Consider the following 27,763-nt stretch of genomic DNA (forward strand, 5'->3'; position numbering starts at 1 on the left):
TAAACCTATTTTTTTTACATGGAATAATTCCAAACATTTTTTTTTCTACAGTTCAAACGCAGCAGAACACATTTAAACGGCAAAAACCCAAAGGGAAATGGGAATTAAAAAGCTGCACATTTGGTCACCTGAAATGTGTAATCTGTGTTTAAAAAATCTAAATATACACCCTGAAGTACGTTATGAGGATAGGCAACTCGGGAACACCGTACAGACTAAAACCTGGATTTATAAAACCACAGAGTCGTACGCCAGTGAAGTGTACACATTTTAATTTTACAGGGATGAAACTGTTGTAAAAAATATCCAAAATACATTACTCAAGCACTCTAGAGCAAATACAAACAGAGCAAAAAACAAAATCAGTGGATGAAACTCTTCCATGTTTAAATCCTTAACAAGGTTCACCTCAGTTGTGTAGCTACCCTACATCTTACAGATCCCGTGAAACTGGGCAACAAACTACATTTTTGTTTTAGGATCTTATAGTACTTACGCTGAATTCTAATGTGGCCTTAGAATTTTTATATCACATACTATTATTAAGAGAGGACAAAAGGTTTTTTGTTTGTTTTTTTACAAACTTCTAAAATTTACAGTGTATGTTTTTTTTTTGGCATGTGTTTGGCCTCAGGCACATCCCTCTTCATTGTCCAGCAGCAGTCTGCCAACAGGGTCGCACACTAGGCTACAATGACATGCAAGTACACTGGGGAAAAAATTTAAAAACCTGAAAATATACTTGAATTCAGCATCCAAAAGATACATTATAAACTGTTTTTTGTTTATGAAGCAAAATTATTGTTGACCGGTGTAACTGATCTATCATTGTGTCCTTGCGTTTACATAGTGCTTACGATAAGGGCTTTCAGAGCCAGACATTTGAGAGGTATGTATCTCATAGCTACTTGGTGTCTTCTTTAGAGTCAACACCTGGAATGTGGAGACCATTCATTTGCTTTAGTGTAATCATCTCGAGTCAGTAAATCGCCTGAAACATCCACAATTTAATTCGGAAAAGCAATAACCAGGAAAAACACTAATGAGCTTTAAAATCACATTCTGCCATCTACAAGACCCACTAAGCTAATCACAGGAACGAAATAACAGGATAAACAATTCCTTATCTGTGATAATTACACCGAACACATAAGAAAACCTAGTGCTGAAACATGCTAAACTAGTGCTGAAACATGCTAAACTAGTGCTGAAACATGCTAAACTGGGTTTTCCCATTCTGCTTCACTAGCAGCATTTAACTGTGTGAAGTAAAAAATGTATGAATGTTATGCAGTTAGCAAAATGCAATCACACGACAGCGACTTGCTCATTATATAGAAAGCTTTAACATATTAGTTTGCACGTTTGCTGCCAGTGACGAGCAGAGCACCGAACCAGTACACCGTGGTTAAAATTAGCCATCCAGGAAATTACAATTATAACAACTGATTCTGTGTTTCATGTTACTGGTCATCTGAGTGGCTGTAGTGTGATAGCTGTGTGTCCAGCACACACTGTAGCTGATGGGCTACGGTTGTGCAGTGATAGCTCTGTGGTCAGCACACACTAGCTGAGTGGCTGTAGTGTGATAGCTGTGTGTCCAGCACACACCGTATCTGATGGGCTACGGTTGTGCAGTGATAGCTCTGTGGTCAGCACACACTAGCTGAGTGGCTGTAGTGTGATAGCTGTGTGTCCAGCACACACTGCAGCTGATGGGCTACGGTTGTGCAGTGATAGCTCTGTGGTCAGCACACACTAGCTGAGTGGCTGTAGTGTGATAGCTGTGTGTCCAGCACACACCGTATCTGATGGGCTACGGTTGTGCAGTGATAGCTCTGTGGTCAGCACACACTAGCTGAGTGGCTGTAGTGTGATAGCTGTGTGTCCAGCACACAATGCAGCTGATGGGCTACGGTTGTGCAGTGATAGCTCTGTGGTCAGCACACACTAGCTGAGTGGCTGTAGTGTGATAGCTGTGTGTCCAGCACACACTGCAGCTGATGGGCTACGGTTGTGCAGTGATAGCTCTGTGGTCAGCACACACTAGCTGAGTGGCTGTAGTGTTAAAACTCTGTGAGCAGCACACACTGTACCTGAGTGGCAATGCTGCAGCAGTCATAGTTCTGTGGCCAGCACATTGTGGAAGTTTTGTAGTCCTAACTGCGGCAAGGCTGCACTATAATGAAGTGAAAAACAGAAAGTGATTATTTCTATTTTAAACTTTAAAATGTGGTTAAACATGGTCATTTAAAAATAGTCCAGGGGTGAAAAACAAACAAAGCCCCCAGACAACAAAATCCAGTAATTAACAACTTTACAGTAACTCTTCCCACAACCACCATTTGATTATATATTGTTGCTATTACTGTGTGCAGAGTAAAACACACTGATCATGCCCACAGTAGAATTGGGAATGCACTTGAAATGTGTGCACACAATCATGCCAAACATCCAATACACAGAAGGAGAGGGAGAGTGCGATTGGTGTACTAAACTTTCTTGGCTACTGCATCCTCCTGGCACAAGTTAAATTGGGAGTTATATGAGATGCAAGGCAAAAGGTCACTGCAACGTATTGCAGTGAGAAAAAAAGTGTCCCAGCCACAACAGTTCACCAATGGGAGAGAGATGATGTTGAATAATTCATGAGCGTTCCACAGCAGGAAGGGCAAGCTATCACCTGGCTTGAGACTGAACACAGGCTGACACCAGTGGAAACGTGAAGCAGCAAGGATGAGGAGAAGGAGGAGCCTTCAGGGTCAGGCTTTCCCCAGTGAACTGGCAGCCACCCTTCTGGGGTTGCCCTGGACTAGAAGCTCAGTCACCTTTACAGTCAGGCAATATACACAGCCAGCCCCCCTCATACACGCCACCTTTACAATCAGAAAATTTACACAACGTTGCCCCCTTTCACACCCCTTTTAGTCAGAATACGTACACAGCCGTTCTCCCTTACATACTCCACTTTGCATTCAGACAAAGCACACATCTGTGTTTATTTACTCCACTTTTACATTCAGACGGTGCACACAACTGTCCCCCTTTACACACCCCACCTTTACAGCCGGTTTGGTCTGTCCCAGACAGGGGTTGTGTAGTCCCATCACGGTCTGAGTCCAGCCCCCGGTATGGTGGCTCTTTGCCCGTGAGCCACACAAACACCAGCTTGACATGTGAACAGCAACCACATGCAGCCGTCGATGGACTGAGGGCGACATCCACAGCCTTGAAAGTGGAGTCACGGGTCTTTAAATCGAACTCAGACTGGTTTGTTTAATATCAGTAATATCAGCCTGACAGCAGCCTAATCTGGAAGCATGATGGCTGGTGTACCAATGATGGGAACCATTTTCAACCATTCAACCCCCCCCCCCCCCCCCAAAAAAAAAACCCCAAAACAAAACAGTCACATGTTCATTTATAACAAAAAACTATAACCAAGGATTGTTAGAGAACTGTGTCATACTACATCACCAGTGAAGAGAAAGAACCATTTTAGATTTTAACACCCCAGCATCAGTTCAAATAGAAGAGATTAACCATCAAGTTAGATACAAAACTCAATTCTTTAGAGTAAATTTTTTCTAGTCTTTAATACTTAACAATAAGCTCAGTGATCACAGCTACAGATCTCAAAGCTAGTTAGTTCAACAAAAAGGAAGAGGCCGTCATAACTTAATTAGATCTTTGATGAAGTCCCCAGGGCTCTGTCTGCTGATTGGTTAAGTTCAAGACGATAAACTTTCTCATTACCATATGCAAATCAGAAGCTGAATTCTGTGAACAAGGAACAAAACTGGAGAAAATAACAGGCTCAGTACAAAACAGAACATTAAAGGCAGTGTTTTATCCCATTCAGAAACTTTAATAAATAATTTAACATGCATGCAGGTATATAAAAAAATGTTTCCTTATAGTGGTGTGTGCATGTTTATAGAATGCATGGTGACAAGCCAGATAAGTCTCAAATGACATCTGTGCACTGCAGTTACATAGAACACGTGTTTCCTTCATACTCTGTGGAATCCGCCAATATATTCTGTATAAACACATCTGTGATATGGAAACATTTTTTTTTTTATATTACTTCATTCAGCCTTACCTATACTGGATTCTACAACGAGGAAATCACGCACGCACGCACGCACACAGTCAGGCCAGCATTCGCTGCTCTTTGTCAATGAATGATTGTGCTTCTTCCTTCTTTTTCTGGCAAAGACAACAAGCGAGTGAGGTCAGCGAGATCTCGTTGCCGTGGCTGCAGTCTGGCTGTCAGACTCAGCAGGAAGCCCCTACTGAAAGAACGCTGCGTTCCCATGGTTACGGCACCCTAGATTCCAACATCGGGAGCCTGGAGCCGTCGGCAGAACTGCGGAGCCTGCTGCCTTGGTACTCTTATGTTCAAAACTTTAAATAACGGAAAACACTTTATGATTGACACAAAAGGAAATAAACAATAAATAAATAAAGAGAATAGCATGTTTGATGAAAACAAATAAACAACCAGTAAACAAAAGCAAATCAAACAAGTGTGCAAAGCTCCAGTTCTGGAAATAAGGACACGGTTATGTAATAGCTTTCCCCTTTGTTTTGATGGCGTTAGCAGGATGCGGGCTTGCGGTGCGAGTTAAACCAGGGTTGGCCTAGCGGCTCAACACACGTCTGCAAGACTCCTCCTCCATGCCGCAGAAACTGGCCAACCCTGCATTAAGGCACATAACACTGAAGCATGGCTGAGGTACGTGTGTGAGTGTGTGTGTGTGTGTGTGTGTGTGTGTGTGTGTGTGTGTGCGTGCGCGCGCGTGTGTGCGTGTGTGGGAGTGTGTGTGTGTGTGTGTTTATGGGTGTTTGTATGCTTTCGCCTGGAAGGAGGGATGTTCTGAGATCCCCTGAATTCTGAATTCTCAGATCCCCCCACCCCCCACCCCTATTTTCTTTCTGTTTCAAGCCTGCCTCTTTACTGCCCACTGGTGGTGGGGTGAAGAAATCATTTCACTTGCACTACTAAATTGGGTTACATTGGATTTTTGGGCAAAAAGAAACACACCCTTGGGCTTCTGCCAAGTCCTGCTTTCTGCAAAGTCACTATGAGACAGTTGCTGATGTGTGTAACGTAAGGATACAATCAGAGACCGTGGCTACATGCCAGTCCAGCGTAGCTGCAGACCCAGGGACGTAAGAGGCCACCACTGTACATGGCCTGATCTCGGGGGTGTGGTGGGTCTCTGGCTATAGCATCTGCGTGTTTACATTGATTATGTGATTCTGAATTTTCCTGAAGATTCAGTTCCTCTCTCATACTATCAAAACCAGGAAATGAGCAGAAATTCCACTTACAAAGTTAAGTTGACCTATGCAGTATACTGTGAATATAAATTAGGCAGTTATCCTATTAGCTAAATTTGCCAGGTTGAACTACAACTAGGCCTACTCTCACAAACAACTCAAAGACCTCCAACTCAAATCAAAGCCACCTCTACACTCTTTAAAGGAATAAGCCACCCAACAGTAAAATAAACTCTGGACATCATGCAAATGAGCTCATGCTAATTATTTCCCATTAGCCTCCATTCACAGTCAGCCTCATTAGCATTTTGGTAAGCCTCATTAGCATTGTGGCCTGAAGCATTCTTTTACTGATGCAAACGGAGTGGAAATGGACTGACCCCACCTCCATGGTTGCCACAGAGTTGTCAGGGTGGACTCCGCCCACTATTAATCAAACTGACGACCGAGATCATGATTCCAAAGCCAAACCCTCCCCCACAACTACAGCTGTTTAGTGTGGAAATCACAGATGCAGGAGGTCTGTCCTTCCACGAACGGTTGCCCATGCATGTGGCGTTGGTGCAGGAGGCCTTGGGTGTCTGTCGTGACGGAGGGGGGAAACATGGATGCAATCAGCCGCTCGAGGAGAAAGTCCGACCGGAAGGATGTCCTTTGTGTGTGCGGGGGCGGGGCTTGAGGCAGTCCCTCCCCCACGATGCACCTCCCCTCTCTCCTCACGCGTTCTTGGGGGCGGCGGCGGGCGGCGGAGGAGGCTGTGCCGGCTGCTGCTCGCCCCCCTCCGCGTTCTTGTCCTCGTCGTCTTTGCAGAAGAGGAGGGGGAACATGCCCAAGATGCAGCCGATGCCCACCCCGATGGCCTTGCCCTGCAGGGGGTAACACCATAGGCAGTCACAGGCCGGCTTTTCCCCCACGGTCCTACAGAGCTCAGCCGGCGTGCACCTGGCCCTTACATGTGTCTGCGGGACAGCGACATGTGCCACAACATAAACTTCAGTCATGCTTAGACCACGCTTAAAAAAGAAGTCACTGGAGGAGCTATAAACATGCGTAAAGGGAGAACAATGAGTTCAGAACACTTTCAAACTGTATGTGCTTGGCAGAACATTCTGCCTTGAACATGAGTGTGCATAACTCAAGAGTGAGCATATCTCTGGAGTGTGCGTAACTCAAGAGTGAGCATATCTCTGGAGTGTGCGTAACTCAGGAGTGAGCATATCTCTGGAGTGTGTGTAACTCAAGAGTGAGCATATCTGGAGTGTGCGTAACTCAAGAGTGAGCATATCTGGAGTGTGCGTAACTCAAGAGTGAGCATATCTCTGGAGTGTGCGTAACTCAGGAGTGAGCATATCTCTGGAGTGTGCGTAACTCAGGAGTGAGCATATCTCTGGAGTGTGCGTAACTCAGGAGTGAGCATATCTCTGGAGTGTGCGTAACTCAAGAGTGAGCATATCTCTGGAGTGTGCGTAACTCGAGTGAGCATATCTCTGGAGTGTGCGTAACTCAAGAGTGAGCATATCTCTGGAGTGTGCGTAACTCAAGAGTGAGCAAAGTAAAGTAATTAGTGGAGCTCCTCATTGTTCACAGGGTTCAGTGATAAAGCACTTTTTATGATAAATATTGTCTGAAAGCAGGTTTACGGGCACCAGGTCTGCACCCCTAGAGCAAACTAGAGATAAGAGAGACAGGAACAAACTCCCTTGGTTGCAGGAAGAACCTTTGGGAGGACCATAGTCGAAGGCAACCCATCCTGCACTGGGCAACCTTAGACTGTACTGCACATAAAAAAGAACACTAATGAATGGAAACTATAGCAACTGCAAATGAATATGTTCTACAACAGTAATTAAGTGACAATATTGTGTATAACATAGTTCTTGGGGCTTCGATCTGCTGTTACCCATCATGGAGCACACTCTCGAGGGAACAGGAGCTTGTCAAGTTCTTACATGGTGAAAAATGGGTCCTGTTATTAACAGCACTCATCTTCATCAAGTCTGTGGCGTTTTGACGACCGTAACTACTCATCTTCATCAAGCCTGCAGTGTTTTGACGAGGGGAAACAAAATGGGGAAAAATGGATCTGAGCTGTCGGAGGGAATTTTGGTCGTAGCAGAGCAGTGACCTTTTCAACACCAAAACAGAGCTGTCTGGAGGCATTCTGACAGCCTCAGTTACTTTCCCGCCCTGGTGAGCCTCTCGCAGTGAACCTGAGTGAGTTTCTGGCTAATAAATGTCAGGAGACAGGGCCTCGCCGTTCTTTACACAGGCAGACTCAGACGCCGTCTTAACGAGGCCTCTGCCCGGGAGCTCCCCATTCTCAGCGCAGGGACAAACAGCGGCTAACGTGACACCAGCACGTGAGGATGGTGAGGAACAGCGGCTAACGCGACACCAGCACGTGAGGATGGCGAGGAACGGCGGCTAACGCGACACCAGCACGTGAGGATGGCGAGGAACGGCGGCTAACGCGACACCAGCACGTGAGGATGGCGAGGAACGGCGGCTAACGCGACACCAGCACGTGAGGATGGCGAGGAACGGCGGCTAACGCGACACCAGCACGTGAGGATGGCGAGGAACAGCGGCTAACGCGACACCAGCACGTGAGGATGGCGAGGAACGGCGGCTAACGCGACACCAGCACGTGAGGATGGCGAGGAACGGCGGCTAACGCGACACCAGCACGTGAGGATGGCGAGGAACGGCGGCTAACGCGACACCAGCACGTGAGGATGGCGAGGAACAGCGGCTAACGCGACACCAGCACGTGAGGATGGCGAGGAACAGCGGCTAACGCGACACCAGCACGTGAGGATGGGGAGGAAAAATGCGTGTGAAGCTGGCCACCAGGAGTGCGAGGGGGTAAAGTCCTCTGGTAAAGCCAGGGAGTGGAGGGGCAGAGGAGAGTCGACGGGGACAGATGGAGCCCGTCTGGCCAGTCCGAGTCTCAGACAGAGGGGCGAGAGCTAGCGCCTGAATGCAGGGAAAGGACGCGCTGGCGGAGATGAAGAACGAAGGCAAGCACGTGCACGAGAGAGAGAACGCGGGATGACGAAGGACAGGTGGAGGGAGAGAAAGGCAGAGCGTGAAGGAGATTCGAAGAGGCGGCAGAACCACTCACGGTGTGAGAGCTGACTCTGGTCTGCCACATGTCGGCCTGTTTAGGGCTCAGGTCTGGGATCTGCATACCCAGCCTACACGCCAGAGCTTCCACGTAGCCTGCAAGTCTACACACACGCGCACACACACACACACACACCCATAAACAACCACACACAGTGTCCATCAGAGATTAACACAGAGTGGAGAGCCAAAAACAGAAACACCAATCAATTTTGTACCCCCCCCAAAAAAAAAAATTTAAATAAAAATCTTATAAAATCCAAAAAGGCTTCTGGGAAAGAACATCTTTCATCACTGCATGTAATTTTCAAGCTGTCCCCAACCCAGGGACTTTGGGTATGGAGGGAGTAGACCACTAATGTTTGCTTCATGGTCCTCCCATACACCCGCCTGTTAGGACGAACAGACTTAATTTTGGTCATGAGGACCGCCGGAAAGTTCCGACGAGGAGGATGGCGAACGTCTTTCTGCTTAGTGAACGTGCTGAGCTCACAGCTGGCTTGGCGGCACCTTGTGCGACGAAGAGTGTGTCACTGCCTCAGTCAGTCTGGCCACGAGAGCGACAGAGGAAGAGGAGAGAGGGAGGTGCGAGAAGGAGAGCGAATGTGCGAGAGTAAAAGAGATGTAGAGTGAGCGATAGGGGGGTGGGAACCTTTGATGCCAGACGCCACGGTGGATGGCTCAAACGGAAATGACTGTGACAGAGGTACTCGGCTAATTAATAAAAATGACACAAGGCTAATGAGAAAACCTCTGACCCCCATCCTGCTACAATAAAATCACCATCCACTGCAACGCTGCTGCATTCATTCGTTCATGAATGCAGCCAGCGAGATCATACTGGCCTAGACTGCCGCAACAGTAGGGCTGCTAGCCCATTTGGCTACAAGCAGGCTCCCCCCAGACAAGCTGTAGCCCATCAGCGAGAGAGATGCCGCTGCTATGGGCCGGACGCTGGCTGTTCACGCTGCTGTAGGCAGCGTCGTGCAGACTTAAAGGAGATGAACAGCAGGGTGATTTTACAGCGTAATGAAACTACAGCTATGAAGTCCTACTGCATCCATGGTGTGAGATGTGAGGCTCTCTACATTTCTGTTTGCATACGTTTTGCCCAGTTCACAGACACTATAAAGCATACTGTTCTGCATATATATATATATATATATATATATATATATATATATATATATATATATATATATATATATATATATATATATATAGTTGTTTGCTTGTTTGTTTTCATTTTTTTGGAAGTCCAAGCCAAATTTCATACAATAACGTATGAAAAAAAACAGAATTTTGATAACAACTGGCCAGCGGTAAGCACAGGAATAAGGAGGAGTGAATGGGGCAGATCCGTAATAAGGCTACAGAACGATCCAGCCAGCATGCTGAGCCTGGAATCGCGCGACATGATTTCGGCGACGAGGTGGCATGTGGGAACTCGATGCGGTGTCTGATGGAGGACACGCCACCTTTGACCTGTGTGGTTACACACCTCAGATTGTGGGTAATACTGCCTGCCCTTGCACCTGACCAATCAAGGAGGGTCACTTGAGCGCAGAGGCAGGTCACCGCAGAGACGCCTCGCCGTGGCGCCGAACAATCTCCTCTGTAATACACATCATTAACTACTAACAGGCTGTCGGTTTCTAGCAGCAGGTGATGGAACTGCCTTAGCAAGGGGAGAAAACGTGTGTACCATCATTAAAACATGTTCGTGAAATCCACTTGCACTGGGTTTCACAGGGTCTGTGATGCTAAAGAACCAATATCTGTGAAGTATGCCCAATAATGTAATTTACTTGCAAGGAAAATTGTTATAAGTAAGGCTACTTTGTTCTCCCAGTGGTACTCAAACTGTACTTAAACCATGTTTCTTCGCTCCGAGTTAACAGAGACTTGTCTTTAAAGTCTTTTCAAGTCCTCTATAAATTCAAGTTCGCTTTCAAATTCATTCATCATTTATCTTTTAATGATGAGTGTCTAAGAGCTAAATGTGAATGTTCAAATCCGCTTGCAATTTCCTGATCAGAGATGAGAGGTGTAACACCGTAGGCAGGCGAATTACACAGGAGGCCTGCAGGAGACGCTCTCTCCTCAACTGGGTGGGCACGCGTGAGTACGTGACGTCCCGAGGGAATGGGTGAACGAGACTAGGAGGGAGAGAGAGTGTGAAAGGCAGAGAAAGAAGGAAAGTGGTTGTGAAAGGGAAAGAGAGAGAGTGCAAGCACGAACAGACGAGAAAGGTCACTTAGGGTAACGTACTGGTCTATCGGGGACTTTCTGTCCATTACGGATAATCCCCCACCATAACAAAGCCTGCAGTCTGCAAAAGCACTCAGCCAGAACACCAGTCTGCTGAGGGATGATGGGTGTGACGAGATATGAGGCGGTGAGATGGGGTGTGATGGGGTGAGACTCGGTGTGATGGGGTGAAACTCGGTGTGATGTGGTGAAACTCGGTGTGATGTGGTGAGACTCGGTGTGATGGGGTGAGACTGGGTGTGATGGGGTGAGACTGGGTGTGATGGGGTGAGACTCGGTGTGATGGGGTGTGAGGAATGGTGATGGGTGTGAAGGGGTGAGAGGGTGTAATGTGGTGAGAGCAAGCAGCCTGGTGTTTGATGTCCATCTGGATAGTGAGTAAGAGGCGGAGCACAAGAACTAGCAAATTCTGGTCAGAACCACATGCAGACACACACACACACACACACACACACACACACACACAAATACACTCAGACACATACACATTTTATCCACACATTTCCATTTTTTTGCTCTCTTTCTCTCTCTCTCTCGTCCACTTTCCCTCGAACCCGAGCACAACCCTGAAGCACTTAGCAGAGCTCCAGAGCTGAGCACCTCCCCTGGCAATACACCACCACGTCTGACTCCCCGGGCCGTGAGCCTGTGCGCGGGCCTCCTCCGGAACGCCAGAGTTGGCTTCCTCGTCACAAGGGCCACGGTACCGCGGAGCCGGCTTTCTGGGGCATCAGTCAGCCACCGCTGCCTCCACTGTGCTCTGAAGTCTGTCAAATAACTGTCCTGTGTATGCTGTGTCGACCTTCACTGGGACATTCCTGAAACAGGTCACTGGAAATATGACTCAGCCGTGCGGAGGACAAGACAAGTTGTCGTTTCTGTTAGCGACTGAACATCTGAATGCAGAGACTTGACTGAAAAAAGGAGTGGGATCCTGGAGGTAGTGATGTGATCTCGTTACAGAGTGTTATAAAGAGCCTGGGTGGACCACCTGACCTGCCAGGGGGGCTTATCTGGACGTCCAGCTAAACTGGGCAGGGAGGTAGGGGAGGAGCTTTTAGTTGTAGGAAAACTCGTACTTACCCGAGTCCTGCCAAGTCTGATACCAGGTTACCCAGAGCAGCAGCTGCAGAGAAAACAAGAGCATATAAAAGAGAGTGAGAGAGAGCGAGAGAGAGAAGAAAAGAAAAAGTGGAATTAATGACAACCACATCACACAGAAGGGTCGAATGCGCTGACAAAACTTAACAGGTAACTAGCACGACACATTTATAGTGAACCACTGGACAGATGTGTATTGTCACTGCAAAAAAAAAAAAAAAGTGCACCACAACCTCCCAAGATTCCATTGGGCATGTGTCTTCATTAGAGCCTAGGCCTGGCTTTGGATGTCCTCTACTCAGCATGGCAGAGTGAATGATAGCCTCAGCACAGGGAATTCTGGGACTGCAGACAGGCTCAGCCAATCAATCCGCAGCGATTGATCCAGAGCATCATGGTAACGTCGAATCTCGGGTGTAAAATGTGTAGCGGTGACCGTGAATAACAGAAGAGATCAGCTGAAAGCAAGAAGACCCACTGGCTCCTTGGACAGCACTGATGGATGATTCCTCTGGTCAATAGCTGCCGCATTTCCACCAAAATTAGATTAACAGCAGGACTGTCCTCCTCATACAATTTGGTGACTGTTATCAGGTTAGAGGTCATCTGGATGAGTCTGTGTACTGTGGGTATGTGGGCTTTTATGTACCATCTCATATGATGACGAGATGCATCGTATCTGCAATTTACCGGGCCTACATTCTGGTTTCTGCCAGTTACAGATTTTGATCGAATCACAATCAGTCAGATTCTAGTCAAGAAGAATAGTGTGCAGTGGTGGCTGGTCATGGTTCACTATAATGTTAGAGTTTGCACAAATGTGATGGACTCGGCCATATTTTCAGATAGGAAAAACGAATGAAGTGTGAAGAGTGTTGGAAATGGAAATGGAGAGAACAAGAGAGAGAGAAGAACGTCAGAAACCCAAATCCGCTAGTTTGACGCACCCCACAGCTTCCAATGAGGAGGAAAAATGGATGTTCATGAACTCAGAAAGGGTGGGGAAGAACAGTGTGCTCTCACTTAAGCATGATTTAAGAAATATCACCCAAAGGCTAAAGACTAATAATTCAGCACACACACACACACACACACACACACACACACACAGAAGGGATGTTTTGGACAGAGGTCCTTCAACAGCTGTGTAGGCAAAGTGCTTCTGAAGTTACAGGTGGATCTTTATATTCAGAAAGGTAGAGGTTTAAATCATAACACTCATTCCATGGAGTTCTAAAGTCCCAAGAGTGAACATTAGTCGTTTTTCTTTCATTCAAAGTTCAAAAGGCTTTATTGTCATTTCGGCTATATGCAAGTACTCAGCAAAACGTAACATTGTTTCTCCAGGGCCATGGTGCAACACAGAACAAGTGCAACAGACAACACACTACACGAGTGCAATAATACCATACAATAAATACAAGACGTTGCTGCAATACCAACAATGGGCAATGCAAACAAGCCTTCTTTTGGTTTCTCCAGTGTAAAGATGATTACATCTCTTGCAGGTAATACAACTCTCACAGTTATTCGTTATTTCAGTGTCTGTGTTGATACATTTGTATGCAGCACATCCAGGGCCGCTCCAACGACCTTGATGTGGTAGCCTGCAACCCCTCCAACTCATTTATCTCACTCTTGACGGGCATGGCTTTGATGTTTTTGTCTCGTCTTTAGGAGATCAGTGGAGGATGCGGTCTCTGTATTATCCTGGAGGATTCTGGAGTGTTGAAGTATAATATTAACCACTGTTCTATTGGTTGGATGATAAGTGAGCACCAAAGTAATTCCTGTTGTCTTAGTTGTCAAACAGTAGATTGTTTATAGGTCATCAGCTAGGACTTCCTTACGAAACACAGAGTTTTGAAGATATTCCTGCATTTCCATGCTTTTCTGCTGTTCTCACTGCAAATGCGTTTACGTCCAAGTAGCTGTGAATACGGGATGGGGTTTATGCAGGCCTTGGGATGAACTGTACTGTAAGAATGACAATAAAGAGAATCCATAGGTTTATAATAGATGGTGGTATTTAAACCAGAATGTACAGGTTTCACTGAAACATCTAAAAAGGTTACCCTCATGCCAGGATGTGCTGCATTCCAGAGCTGGGAGGAACTTGGAGCTCTTCAAATGTGCAGGCAGCTGTACCAGGAATGTCATCAATGTATCTCAGAAATACGAAGGGTACAGGCAGCATATTCTTCCTGCAAAGAGCTTCGCATGGGCACCCATACTAATGTATATTTGTAGGTATTTTTAATGTTCCTGGAATTGTGAGATTGATGTCATCATTCCTGGGATCTGTTGGATCCAATCCTCTACCAAAACAGCTCCGGTGATCTCCAGTGCCGACACACATTTGTGTAGTGCCACACATGCACGCAAGACTCTTATGGTGTGTTCTTCGAGTCGGCCTCCACAGGAGGGCCGTGTTGTTAGCCAATGCCAAAGCTAAATACCAGCATGAAAAATGGAAGCTGCCACCATTAGTAACACAACTGCCGGTGCAATAAGAGAGGAAAGCAGAACTCTTCTTAAAAATCTGTTTTCTTGGAGGCTTCACTACCAATTATAATGTGACGTCCTGAGATGGGTCACATCTGAGGTCCTCCGAAACAGATGCACACATTTTTTGTTTGCTCATCATTAGATATGGACACACATACACACAAACTCACAACCCCCGACAAACTCACACATGCATTAATCCACCCACACACCTACAACAAACCCCCCCCCACTAGACACACACACACACACGCACCAATCTACACATGCACAAACCCACACACATGCACGCTTAAACTCACACACAAACTCGAACTCACAACCCCCCCACGTAAACTCACACATGCATTAATCTGCCCACACACTCAACACCCCCCCCCCCACACACACACACAGGGCAGGCTTTATCTCAGTGTGCTCTCTGTTCTCTGGTCTGCCGCAGTTCGGCCATCCCGCTGCGAATCAACCATCTTTGCGCAGATCAGGCATCCCCAGCGCTGGACTGAGACCTTGGCCTCCAATGCTCACAAACCAATAGGAGGCGCAGGATTCTAAACTCCTGCGTTTGGTCCTGAGCAACCCATCGTGGTATCACTGTGTTTACCTCCATGATCCAAGCTGAAGCAACAAAACATTTCAGAATAGCGTCACGAACCACATCGTCCTCGTTTATTACCCGTTGTCTAAGCTTGCGACTGTCCCCAAGGGCCGCACAGCGGCTGGGCCGCCTGTTGGTGCAGAGGTCCCCGTGGAGGGCCACATTTTTGGCTTTTCGGCTCTCGGATATGAACCATGGATGCTATGGGATTTGGAGGATCTAAAACACCTCTTGGTCTTTCCGGGGCTACCGTTCAAGGTCCGTAGGCACGATCAACGCGGCCATCGTCGGCGCTGGTCCCCCTCTGCAAATCGCCTGTGCGTGTCTGCGTGTTACGACGATAGCAGCCGCCCTGGTCTGTTGTTTATTAACCCGGCGGTTACTGGTCCTAATTGATCGTATATGCGCAGGGCGTCATTTCGTTCTAATAATGAATTGTGCAGAAGATACTTCGGTGCCTACTGTCTCACAGATGCATGCGATCCCACGTGTCTACTGCACACCTCAGATGTTCGCGGTACCCAACGCATGTAGTGTCAATGCAACATTACACAGAAACATATTCACGGTGGGCAGGAATAGAACCATGCGGTAAATGTGATTGGTGCACCGATTACCACAGCAGCATCCTGGTGGGTGTGGAGCTTTATAACTGTTTATTCATTCAGTGAATGTGTAACGCCTCGTCCAGTTAAATGTCGAGGTCCCTGTTCTTCCCTTCCCCAGTCCATGTATGTTGAAGTGGGCCATCTGCTTAGAGAGCTGGCCGGTCTTCTTCAAGACTGCTATGCGTGCGTGCGCGTGTGTTGGAAGTCCAATATTGCATGACAGCACTGTATGTATAGCTTGATTTAAAAAATGTGATGGGCACATTGGGCTTGCAATCCATTAGGCAGGGCAAAATTGGAACAATCCACTGACATGGCAGAGCACACCAGACTGAAAATGGGATGAGACAGTGCGTGTGTGTGTGTCTCTATGCATTTGAGTGTTTATTTGGAACGGTTCCTCACAGCTAGAAGGCAGAACCTCATGGGCGGCTGAAGTGACTGGCAGTACAGAGATCCCAGAATGTCTCCCTAATCCATTGCTGGGAAACTGCTGGAGAGGAAAAATCAATAAAACCATAGCTGCCTGGGCATGTGATGGGAATATCCACCCTACCACATTTTTTACCAGTGAAAAAATGTTTTTTCACCAGTGAAAAAATGTTTTTTCTTTTGTCGGTCATATGCTGGTGGTTCAGTCATGCACAGACAGAAAATGTTACAGGTGTGATCCACTTCGCATTAGGAGACTGGCAGGCACTACCGGACATCTTTACTCTCTCTCGTCCTTTCATTCTCTCTCTCTCTCTTGTCCTTTCATTCTCTCTCTTTTTCATTCTCTCTCTCCTTCATTCTCTCTCGTTCTTTCATTCTCTCTCATTCATTTTCTCTCTCTCTCACATTCTTTCATTCTCTCGTTCTTTCATTTTCTTTCTCATTCTTTCATTCTCTCATTCTCTCGTTCTTTCATTCTCTCATTTTCATTCTCTCTCGTCCTTTCATTCTCTCTCTCGTCCTTTCATTCTCTTTGTTTCATTCTCTCTCTCTCTCGCTCACATTCTTTCATTCTCTCTCTCGTTCTTTCATTCTCTCATTTTCTCTCTCGTCCTTTCATTCTCTTTCTTTCTTTCATTCTCTCTCGCTCACATTCTTTCATTCTCTCTCGTTCTTTCATTCTCTCATTCATTCTCTCTCTTTCTCTCTCTCTCGTTCTTTCATTTTCTTTCTCTCTCTCTCCCTCTCATTCTTTCATTTTCTCTTTCTCTCTCTCATTCTTTCATTTTCTCTCATTCATTCTCTCTCTCTCTCTCATTCTTTCATTCTCTCATTCATTCTCTCTGTCTCTCTCTCTCTCTCATTCTCTCATTTTCTCTCCCCCCCCCAGCATTCCTACACCACAGCACAAGAAACAACAGGCCTCCTGTGGGCGGGAACAGTACCTGCCATGGTGGAGATTCCCAGGATCACGCCTATGGAGAGCTCGATCTGTGTGCCCTGCAAACAACAAAGACATCTGGGATCAACTCCCACACGGAAGCACGTTTAACAACATCTGTGGGAAGTTTTATTTTTACAGTGGTCTGGTATACATTTTTGGATCCAAATTAATGCATTAGTAGTCAATTGCATGAGAGGGTCGTAGTTACACAGATCAGATGAGCATAGTCATACAGCAGTTCCTGGTTTGTTTAAATCGGCAGTGATGCTTTACAGATGGAATATTGTTGAGGCGGCCGAGGGTGCAGCCCTTCAGGCTGAGCAGGTTGTGTGTGAGAGCAGGGAGTGTGTGAGGTCTGGGAAGACAAGAGCTAGCACGCTCACACAGAGGATGGCTAACAGCACCATTAGGCTCACTTAAAGAGGCTCTAGTGCACAGCAAGAGGCCTGGTGTTTTCCAGCCTGTGGAGAGCTTGTTAGGGAAGACGCTGCCCTCAGATCAGGTCTGCTCGAGCAGATATTTGGGTTACATCACTAAACAAGCAGCCCACAGCTGCTATTAGGTCACACGCACACGCAAACAGATAGGGAGAGAGAGAGAGACACACACACACACACACACACACACACACACACACACACACACACACACACACACACACACACACACACACACACACACACACACAAAAATAAGTCACTTTTTCCACTTTCATACACAAAAGGTACTTACCGCAACAATCATAATCGCATTGTCAAGGAACCCAAAGCCGACGAAGGGAATGGCATTGTGGAGCAGCACTGGAACAGGCAAGCACAGCAGCTACAGTTGACAGCATGGAAGCAAAAACTTCTAACAACAGTGTCACCTGACAACTGGCCCTGAGTCTCTGGAGGCAGAAGACAACAAACTAAACGAAAACACACTAATGCTTGAGACAAACAAACAAAAATGGGTAGAAGGACACCAGTTATACTCTGCTGCTCACAAATGGAAGGAGTGTTTACGGATAAACAAAAGGTGCTGAATTAGCCGTCGGTCTCGGAGCTGCCTGGAGCGGCGTGCTTGTGTAGGCAGGAACACGGATACGGGTCGGAGTCGGACGGGGCTGTGGGCAGAGTTGCCCGTTTAAGCGGTCGCATCCGCCCATCCCCCTACACGTCCAAATCTCACTCCGCCAGCCCTTTGATCACAACTCAAAACGCACTCGAATTCCACTCGCATGCTAAATGAGAACATTTTCTCGAGAGCGCCTGAAAACAACATGCCATTCAGCAAGCAAATGCATTTTCAGAACAGCACATGATATTAGTAACATTAAAAATGGCTGCTTTCTTGATATCTCGACTTGGGGGGCGGGGGGGGGGGGGGGGCGCACACGTATGTACATACCATATCTCAGCTGTGCTGCAGTTGGAGGAGCCATTACCAGTTGCTCTGTAGGACACACAGAGAGAGAGAGAGAGAGAGAGAGAGAGAGACACTCGTATCATCACCGAGACATAAATAAGAACCAAGGCCAAGGAGTCCTTGGTGGGAAGGAGCAGGAGCATAACAACAGGAGATGGATCTGAGGGCTCCAATGTCAAATCAGACACATTAGAAACAAACACGCAGGCTTACCATAACCTCAGCTAAACAGGTACAACTACAGCTAACACTCAGTTTCACTGATAAATGTTCCTTATAAGTAAACTATCTGCTCCACTACAGCTACTGAGTGGGTCGGCCAGGGTTCCTTTCAGTGGACAGCCTGCTCACTGTTAAAAGTGCTGCAATCTACAAAAATAAATAGATGAAAGAGCAACTCTAGTAAGGACAGAAAACTCAACTGCTGGGTTATAAGAAAAGCAAACGAATAAAGTTGCATGATGCACTGCAGGGAACGTGGACAGGGCAGAGAGTTCCAAGATGTGAAGATGTGTGTGTGTGTGTGTGTGTGTTGCCGCATACTCCACGCACTACAGAAGAATTTCAGGAAAAAAACGTAAGCGTGGGCTTCATCATATCTAAGTCTGTCCCCGTGGGTACAGATGAGATCTTGGTATAGGTGCTAATTCAATATTCGAATGGTATAGGTGTTTAGCATTATCTTCCCTTTTATCACTGGACATCTGTGTGAAATGATGAGAAACGGAGCTTGATGTTGATATCTTGCTTACTTTAGGAACAGGTTTTGAGTTACTTTACACGGCACTAAATAATACACTTTACAGGCCTAACAGAACAGAAACACTGGCGGTATGGCTCTGTGGCGAAAGCTACGCGATGCGAAGAGATCACTGCGCTGCACAAGACGGAACGAGGCCGTTCGCGCGAGGATGGACACGGGAGCGGCGTCTGGATGCAGCCGCGCGGGCTCGGCAAACTCCCCGCACTGAGCGCGCACCGAATGAAGCGGCGCGTGGCCGCCCGCTCCGACAACGCTATTGATCACCGTCGCATCAAACCGATGGCTTGCCCCACGATTATAGATAGCGTTTATTCTGTAGTTGCTGACCATCCATCATTAAAACCGGCTTCGACTGCACACAGCCCCATTGGATCAACATCTGTTGATCTAGCAGTCTTGTGCTAGGCCCGTTTCCATATAAATGTCTCATGCTGGATGTTTAACACATGCCAACTTCAGAGCCATTTAAACATCTTTTGCTGTGTAAAAATAAATAAGTAAATAAAAATAAAAATATTTTGACAGAAGCTGCTACTTTTACAAGGCGTATCAATTGCTTAGCACGGAAGGCACGGAGCCATCATGCAGCTAAGGATACCAAAAACAGCCTTCGCGACTCCCACAACCGTTTTAGCTTCCAGCGAAGCCAAAATGCAAACGCTTTTTTTTTTCTTGTGAAAAGAAATCCATAGGGCTCTAGCCAGTCTGTGCCAACAGCAGCCATTAGAGAAGGAGCCAGAATCTCCCAGGGTCCGAGACCTCGGAATAACGGAGCTGCTCCTCGGATGAACAGAATCCTCTGCTTTCTGCATGATCACTTGGTGATCACCAAAAGAGCATCTGCATGAGCTCTCCAAGCCTGCAATGCTCAGCCCATCTAAGTGCGTGTGAGCTCCTGTGATCTGACTTGTTTAGGCCTGTTATGTCAAGTTGTTAAACAAACAGCTGAGTTACAAGTTTTCCTGTGACAAGCTGCAGTGTCACCATGTGTCTCGTGCTCCTCGTCTCCTTGTGCTTGGCCCAGTTTAGAGCTCCAGTGCTCCAGGCTCAAAGTAAAAGGGCGGAGGTGTCTGCTGCCATGTCAGTTTCACACTCCCACTTTCACACTCCAGCACGTCTGTCTCCGCAAGAGCCCGGGCCGTTCGGACTCCCCTGCCAGGCCCAGTCTGTCATGTGACGGGTCATATAACATTTGGTGTTGCTGCCTGAAAAAGTCTGCTGGAACCAATACAGCTGTAAACATTGTTCCAGACCCACGTAGGTAAAGTCTCTATCCTTGGAGAAAGCGGTCAGTACAAAAATCGATGGGGGGGGGGTAAACTAATGCATGCAGAGAATAATGTTGGGCGGAGATGCACTGCAATGTGTGGGAAGAGAAAGGAACCTGTGAGGGCAAAGGAACTCTGCCAGCATTTAATCACGCCAGAACCCAACAACCAACAACCAGAACGCCCACAGAATTGCTGACGAGTCCTTAAAACCACAGACAGGATAAGGCAGGAGGGTGACGCACTGATCTTCGTCTTCTTCTTCTTTCTGTTGGTGGCACGGAGTGGAACAGATGTTTTATTATAGGCAAGAAGGGTTGGAGCCCACCGTCTCGGTCGCAGAAGAGAAGCGTGGTATGGCGGGGGGTGTCGGAGACACTGCGAGGTTAAGCTTAGAAAAGCAAGGTGAAGAGCGAAATAAGAACATGCACTTGTGCAGATCGCTAAGGCGAAGAGCAGATTAAAAGCGTGCATTTGTACGGTAAGGCCAAAGGGCAGAATAAGAGCGCGCACCTGTACAGAAAGGACAGGCGGTGAAGATGGTGCCGGAATACGATTTGCAGGGACAAACAACGACCGAGGTCGCGTCAGACTCCTGAGGTCGAGTACGGTTTCTTTCTCCACGAGTGTCAATCTGGAAAATAGGGCCAGGAAGTATTTGTGGCGGCAATGAGTTCTTGTCGTAATTATGTCGCTGAACAGCTGCTGAATAAAAGATGAACAAATTTGGAGCCATTTTTAGCGTTTCTTTTTAACGTGTGCAAAGCACAAGAGGACAGAGTCGTGCTGAGTCGTGGTTGTATGGACATGCGGTTGGTTAATGTCCATATTCATAACCAGTCAGCCCTACAGTGAAAAAGAGGCCCACGATGCCCGTGTGTTCGGAGCACTGGTGAGTGTTAAAAAACCATAAGAGAAAATGGGAAGATTACAGTTGGCCCAAAATTCTGTCTAGGGAAAAAAAAAAGATAAGCAATTATCTCGCTCGGGGACGAAAGCATGGCTACCGTAGAAGATTCTGTGCCTTAGCTGGATCTCAACGTCGAGCCTCATGTCCAAGGACAACGACCAGGTCTTCCAGTGAAACGTTCGCCCTTCCAAAGGTGCTCTTGTGTGTACCTTCCATACAGTGAGCAACTTACCAGTCACTGTCTCAGATCTGAGAACACAACATGCACTCCCAGAATTCGTCTAAACAGCTGCATTTTGAACTCACCGTCCTGTACGATACCTAGACCCTTTTTTTAAAGACCTTATTCTTTATTCAATTACATAATTCATGTCTTGCTAAAATGTGTAAATCTGATCAGTGGTTGTGGGTCTCAGCAGTGCACTACAGCAGTAATCTCTAACCACTGTAATAAATCATTTAAACCTTTGTATCAGGCTGCCTGCGAGGACCGCTTCTCACTGATGTGGTAAGGCCCGGAGAGACAAAGCAAGAAGAACAAATCGATGAGGCAGCTACTATGGCCCAGTCGGGGCGATGGCCCCCTGCCTCGAGCTCGGACACTCACGGCGGTACGTCTCTCGCCAGGCGCTCAGTGATGAAAACCCCTCGTGCAGGAGAACAGCAGTGGCCCTTAGATATTTGCCAGTGTTCAAATATGAAGCTGGACCATTTCTCGCTCCCTCTCTCCAACTCTCTCTCTCTCTCTAACTTTCTAACTGATAAATCTGTTGTATTATCAGAACTCACTGTTTTAGACCCATGTCACTTTTATATATGTATATTTATTATTTGATGTTTCAGTTTGGTTTTAATTCAGGCGATGTTTCAGTCAGCTAAGCCGCAAAAACCACTTCACAATTACAGACCACAACAAGCAAAAATAAGTTATTTGGAACTTTCAAAAAAGCTAAAACTTGCAGCACATTAGACCAAAATCCATTAGACGCTTTGCGTCCTCGCTGCCAGATGGTATCAATGCAATTTAAAGAAGGTACTTCCACGAAGACCCCAGTTCTCTGAACCATACGAACTCAAAGCAGTGAAGCAGCGCTCCGTTTCTAGACGAGCCATTGTCTTCGTCTCACTTCATGTGTTCTGCCAAACCCAGGCTGCAGCAAAGCCCCTCTGCTCTTTGGCAGGATATGAAGTGAAAAACAATGAAGCATTTTTATCCCACCGTGGTTCAGATTCACTACGCCATCAGGAAACTAGGATGAGGCCCAGGAATTGAAACGCTTCCTATTCTCATGTCACAGCACTCCATCTTTTATTAGATTCCATTTCATAGATGGCACTCAGAGTGTTAAGACGCCCAGTCTGGCGCTGACCAGACCCTGGCGAAGGGGGATTGGATTACCAGGAAAAGGTTTTCCGTATCCCGAGCTGAGGCAGTCAAGCGCTCTCCCGGCCTGATGATGTGACGATGGACTCCAGACTAACCAGTTCCTGCATCACAGCCACCATCTCACACCTGGTCAGTTCCTTCATCACAAACACCATCTCACACCTGGTCGGTTCCTTCATCACAAACACCATCTCACACCTGGTCGGTTCCTTCATCACAAACACCATCTCACACCTGGTCGGTTCCTTCATCACGATCCCGTCTCACGGTCCGGTTCGTGTGAAGGATTCTGCAGCTCCACCCACTTCTGCCCTGCCAGCACAGCGCAGAGGGAGAAAATGTAAAATGTTGACCGGCCGTCGAAAACAAACGATGGATGAAATCGCACGCAGCACCGGGGACAGCGCGTGGCCGCAGCGCGGCGCGCACAGGCGTCGACGTCATCCTTGAATTCCCTAAAACTATTCACCAAATATGGCAAATGGCAGCTGAGAGACAGGGACGAAGGCTGTGCTACCATCAGCGCACTGAGGCGGAGGGCGATTTTGGCAAAAGGGCAAATTCCTCTCCACACCCCCATGCTCGTACCCCTCGGCCCCCGTGAACGCCTGAGCCACAGTTCCCTCAGCTAATCCCACCCTCTCAGTGAGCACGCTACACCTCTCCGCCACTCATGCAAACTCGTCTATGCACGGAAGCAGCTCGATAATCCTTTTAAAACAATTTACCTTTCATTTCCTTTCGGACTAATGGAGCAGGTTAAGACGGAGCCATCTTCCCGCCCCATCAAGCGCTGGCTAAACAGGAGGAGATGGTGGATGGATCGTCTGTCCCCAGCCCTGACGCTGCTTCTGCCATTGCTTGCCCCATCCACCTACTCTGCGATTCACCAACGCACCTTCCACCGGTACCGTTTCGCCACACCAATGGTGACTAAATCATGGGAAATTACTGCGGAGAGGCACCGTGGACGCTGTCCTGCGGACAGGGGCAGTGCTGAACTGGGACTACTTTTCCTACCTGAGCAAAGCACAATCGTGACTCTACTGAGGTCATCTAACCTGTGGAGTAATTCCATTTAGGGGCATTTGGACTCATATTTTTATACACACACAGAGTTTTAGAAAATGAGGTCTTAATATGGAAATCATAAAACTAGGGCAACTCTAGTACCGTTTCAGATAGATGCCATTTTCCTACATCAAGTGCAGCCCAGACACATTTGGTTCATACAGCAAGCAACTGGGCAGTACAAGTGGAGGACTTCACTCAGAATTACCCAGTTACCCTCCTGCTTAGGAAGGCTTGGTGCTCACCCTGCCCCAATATTTGCTCACACTGCAAGTTTCTCCTAAATTGGCAAAAACCTGACCTACAACATATGATCTAATCCTGGCCACTGCATGCTGTAAACCAGGTAATCAAATCATCTAGGGCACCACATATGATCTTCCTGCTGGATTTTGTCCAATATGATTACCCAGGCTGCGCGGGGAATGATTCACTATCATGACAGAGTATCACGACAGTTCCGGGTACAGTTGGATACACACTCGTACTGGATGTATACATCACGCTCAGCTGAGGTCAAGGAGCCAGTAAACCTTGCCTCATCCTGTCAATATACTGAACAAGAAATGACACCCAATATAACAGATTCTACACCTAGAGCTGATATTAACAAAATTCAACAGCATTCAGGATAATTGTTGTCTGCACAGCTTCAAGTAATTGGAACAGTCACAATTTCATGGATTCACCACAGGGGTACAGGAGAAACACTTTAGTCACAGCTTCAGTGGAAGTGGGGAACTCCGTAGACTGGTGTCCCAGTCCTGTGAGCCTGGTTTGAAAAGGACAAGCCAGAACAAAACGGCGTTTTAATAAGACTTCCAGCGCAAACCTTGCTAACCAGCGGGAAGAATGAAATCAAATCGGGCAAAATGTGGTTTTATGACGTGAGGGTTCCAGATTACTAGGTCGGAGGAAGTGAGCCCTTATGCAACCGCACTGGCACGAGACATGAAGCTTCGAGTAGAATGATGTGCTGAAAAAAAAAAGCCTTAATAACGCATCTATAATATTCTATAAATGTGTCCCAGCACGTGGGCGTTTGTCAGTGAGGCGGGCGGAACACGGAACGCCTGTGGCGGCCTGGGTTATGACGGGGACTCCATAAGGTCAAGCTCACCCCTCGCATCTATAATTACCCAGGTCCCCAGGGTCCGTTGTGCGTGATGTAAGCAGAACCGGCGAGTGCGCTTCCCGCCACTGGGGAGGAGCCGGGTCCTTCAGGCGCCTCCGCAGCCACCTTTGGGACGCTTCCCAGGGATCAACGGACACCCGGCTAAAAATCCGGACAGGTGAGACACCGAGCTCGAGGAAACTGCTCTGCCGAGACACAGAGATGTTGCTTTGCGTTTATTGATCTAAGCACGCTCCAGATTCTGCTACCGCTTCCTCATTTTCATCCAAGTAGTGCTCATCTCACCTCGGAATAATGTGAACCACTATACATGTGGCATTTATTTCACGCTTTGAAATCATCTTCAAAATCCTGCTTCATTTTGCTTTATGACACTCTGGAACAAGCACAGATTGGGATGGTTTAGTTCTGTTGCCTTCACTTTGCAGTTCAAACCCAGGCAGGGAAACATTTTAATCCAAAGCAACCGGATGGAACAGGTGCCCTAAAATGATATTCAGTTCATCTCAGCCATCCGTGCATCCATGAGCACACAGCAACGGGTTGCTAAGCGCTGCCCGAGCGACGGAGGATGCTTTGGGGTGTCGTCACAAGCACTCGTCCGGGGTCATGCCCCCAAGAGAAATCGGATCCAGACAATGGAACCACTTATTTAAAGGCTCATGTCTAATTGCCATGGTAACGAGCTCATTATGCTGGCCAGAGGCGCAAGAGACGAGCCTTACATGCAGTGTGCGTCCCCCCTCCCCTCTCTCTCCTGTGCTTGCATCTACTCTCTCATTCTCTCTCTCCTTTTCTTGCTCTCCCTCCCTCACGTTCTGGCAGAGTTGAGAGACGCAGGGTCTGGGTCTTCAGCAGAAAGGCAACTAGTTCTTAGTGCAACTTCTCCCTGGTTTCCTGTCAACAGCAGCTGGAGTACCTGTAACGCAGGTCAGTGACGAGCACGTTGCCGTAAGTCGCCGGTCTCCCCGCCCCAAAAAATGTGTTGTTTTTTTATTTTAAATCACATGGCAAACGTGAGGACAAAATAAAATCATCCACAACGCGAGAGATAGAGATGAAAGTGGCCGGTACATTCTAGGCTGATTCGGTGGGGAAGATGAGAGATGCACTGAAACTCATATCAGGAAACACCATCTCCGGTAAACACCACAATTCTGCTGGGAGCCATCGGCAGTGCAATACGTCAGACGGGTAGATCTGCAGCCTCATGAGTGTTTTTCTTCGAGGAAACATCACTCATGCATACAAGCGCATCATAAAAGACCTGTTTCTCAAAACCTGACAGGTTTTAAAAATCTGTTATTATAATCCATCACTATATTTCATTTACCCTCAATCAATTTTAATATACATATCCGACATGAGTTAAATGTTTGATGGCACTGTGGATTCCAACCATTTCAACATTTACATAATAAATACATCAACAGCCAATCCTGCAAATCTGCTGCAATACCAAGTCTACCTTCTTTCCTGACTCAAGCCTTTATCTGGTTATGGTTTCATTTCTTTCTTCACTGCATCAAAAATTGTGAAAGCTTCTTACCCGGCATACTAGTATTAAATTAGATTTTTCCTCCACTGTGAGTTTCACTGTCAATTTAATTGTCTTTTTAAATTGGGTTTGCCATGCTTTAATAGAATTTTTTAAGGTTGGTCAGGGGTAAAAGCACAAACACACACACACGTTGGCACAAATGTGAAAACGCACACTCACAGAAGCACCAAGAAACGCCTGCGAGATGCATGCAGACACACAACTCCCAAAGCAGCAAATTTCAACATCTGCCTAATTCAGGAGAGCCTGCAGCGCAGACGTACAAATCAAAACGCAGGCAAATCAAACCGTGGCTTTTTAAAAAAATGAAGCATAGACAGGCCTTGTGCCTTTTCCCAAAATGCTCACTTAAATCACCCCACATTGCTGTTTTAGATATAATGGGTGTAAATCCATACTGGTGTTCAAGGCTCATCTTCCATTCTGGCCTGCTGCTAAATCTATACCCCCTGACAAAGCGGATTTTCAAACGCAAGGTGTCCTGGTGGAGGGAGGAAAGTTTGCATGAGGCTCCTCACAGAATAATGGGGGGGGGGGCTTGAAGCTGACATGGAAAGTAAGACGCACGTTACCGTATCATGAGGAGCCCACCGAGAAGATGCTGCCGAGCTGTTGTGTCTTTCCAGCAACACAGAAGTAAGAGTGACTGATTTCTATTGTAAACCTTTTTGTGTGTTGAGCTACCAGGTGAGTGTTGGGATACCCAAACCCATGTCTGACCGGCGCACCTTAAAACACCTGGATTGGGAGTGGGGACCACTTCTTCACACGCAGAATTAAAGTCGATTTTAATATTAATATGACTATTCATATAGATCTATATCCACCTGTGCAAAGTGTAGTGCAGGTATGCGTGTGCAAAGACTTGCACGAGCTATTCCATTTGTGGACTGCATCACTCAGTCTAATAGGTTATGCTACACTGCAACAACATGACATTATCATATTATGTATTAAATTGTGACATTTCTAACCTTCATATAACCTTAGACTGTTGTAAACGACAGAATTACATAAACGTCCCTTTCAGCTTCTGCTGATTCTCTCCCCTCCCCTTACCTTGGGCGATCGCTATTGACTCAAATCTGTGGAGTTCTCGCAGCAGGCACGAGCGTTCGGTGGGATGCAGTCTATAAATAAACTCCCTCGCGCCTTGGGGTGAGTTCAAGGGCTCCATCGGCTCCTTGTGGTGATGCGTGCCCATGCTGGAACTGTGGAGCGGCGTTATTGGTAACGGTTTGAGGACGGCGGTCGGGACTCGTCCCAGCGTCGCGGGCGACCTCAGCGCCAGAACCGGCCGCAGAGCGCTTCGCAAACACGGCAACATTTTGCAGATGGGGAAAAAGAATTAGGAGGAGTCGGGGGGAACACTAGGCTAT

General features: G+C 47.1%; 1 protein-coding gene across 6 annotated transcripts; it reads right to left on the reverse strand.

Annotated features, from left to right (window-relative positions):
- Positions 1–255: 255 nt before the first annotated feature.
- On the reverse strand, positions 256–27,711 carry LOC113587075 (transmembrane protein 65-like). 6 transcript variants are annotated; one of them, XM_081696167.1, is made up of 9 exons: positions 27,444–27,711; positions 18,272–18,316; positions 17,612–17,679; positions 16,881–16,935; positions 11,770–11,812; positions 8,414–8,519; positions 5,127–6,155; positions 2,097–4,695; positions 256–933 (listed from the first exon to the last, which is right to left on the reverse strand). In XM_081696167.1, the coding sequence occupies exons 1-7, from the start codon at positions 27,709–27,711 to the stop codon at positions 6,006–6,008; spliced, it is 735 nt and encodes a 244-aa protein (XP_081552293.1). In that variant the 3' UTR covers positions 256–933; positions 2,097–4,695; positions 5,127–6,005. The 6 variants fall into 6 exon arrangements, with proteins under 6 accessions (XP_081552293.1, XP_081552292.1, XP_081552294.1 ...); XM_081696166.1 differs by lacking the exon at positions 5,127–6,155 and having other exon boundaries at positions 256–709; positions 2,097–2,179; XM_081696168.1 differs by lacking the exon at positions 5,127–6,155 and having other exon boundaries at positions 2,097–2,179.
- Between the last annotated feature and the right edge of the window lie 52 nt (positions 27,712–27,763).

This window comes from Electrophorus electricus, chromosome 14 (assembly GCF_041902795.1).
Source record: "Electrophorus electricus isolate QZ-2024a chromosome 14, ASM4190279v1, whole genome shotgun sequence".
Classification (NCBI taxonomy): domain Eukaryota; kingdom Metazoa; phylum Chordata; class Actinopteri; order Gymnotiformes; family Gymnotidae; genus Electrophorus; species Electrophorus electricus.

Bases quoted from the DNA above. Each gene is read 5' to 3' on its own strand.
- LOC113587075 (XM_081696165.1), bottom strand. From the start codon at position 27,711: ATGTTGCCGTGTTTGCGAAGCGCTCTGCGGCCGGTTCTGGCGCTGAGG. The intron at 18,317-27,443 runs GTAAGGGGAGGG...TGTGTCCTACAG, and splicing joins GTCAATAGCGATCGCCCAAG to AGCAACTGGTAATGGCTCCT. The intron at 17,680-18,271 runs GTATGTACATAC...TGCCTGTTCCAG, and splicing joins TGCAGCACAGCTGAGATATG to TGCTGCTCCACAATGCCATT.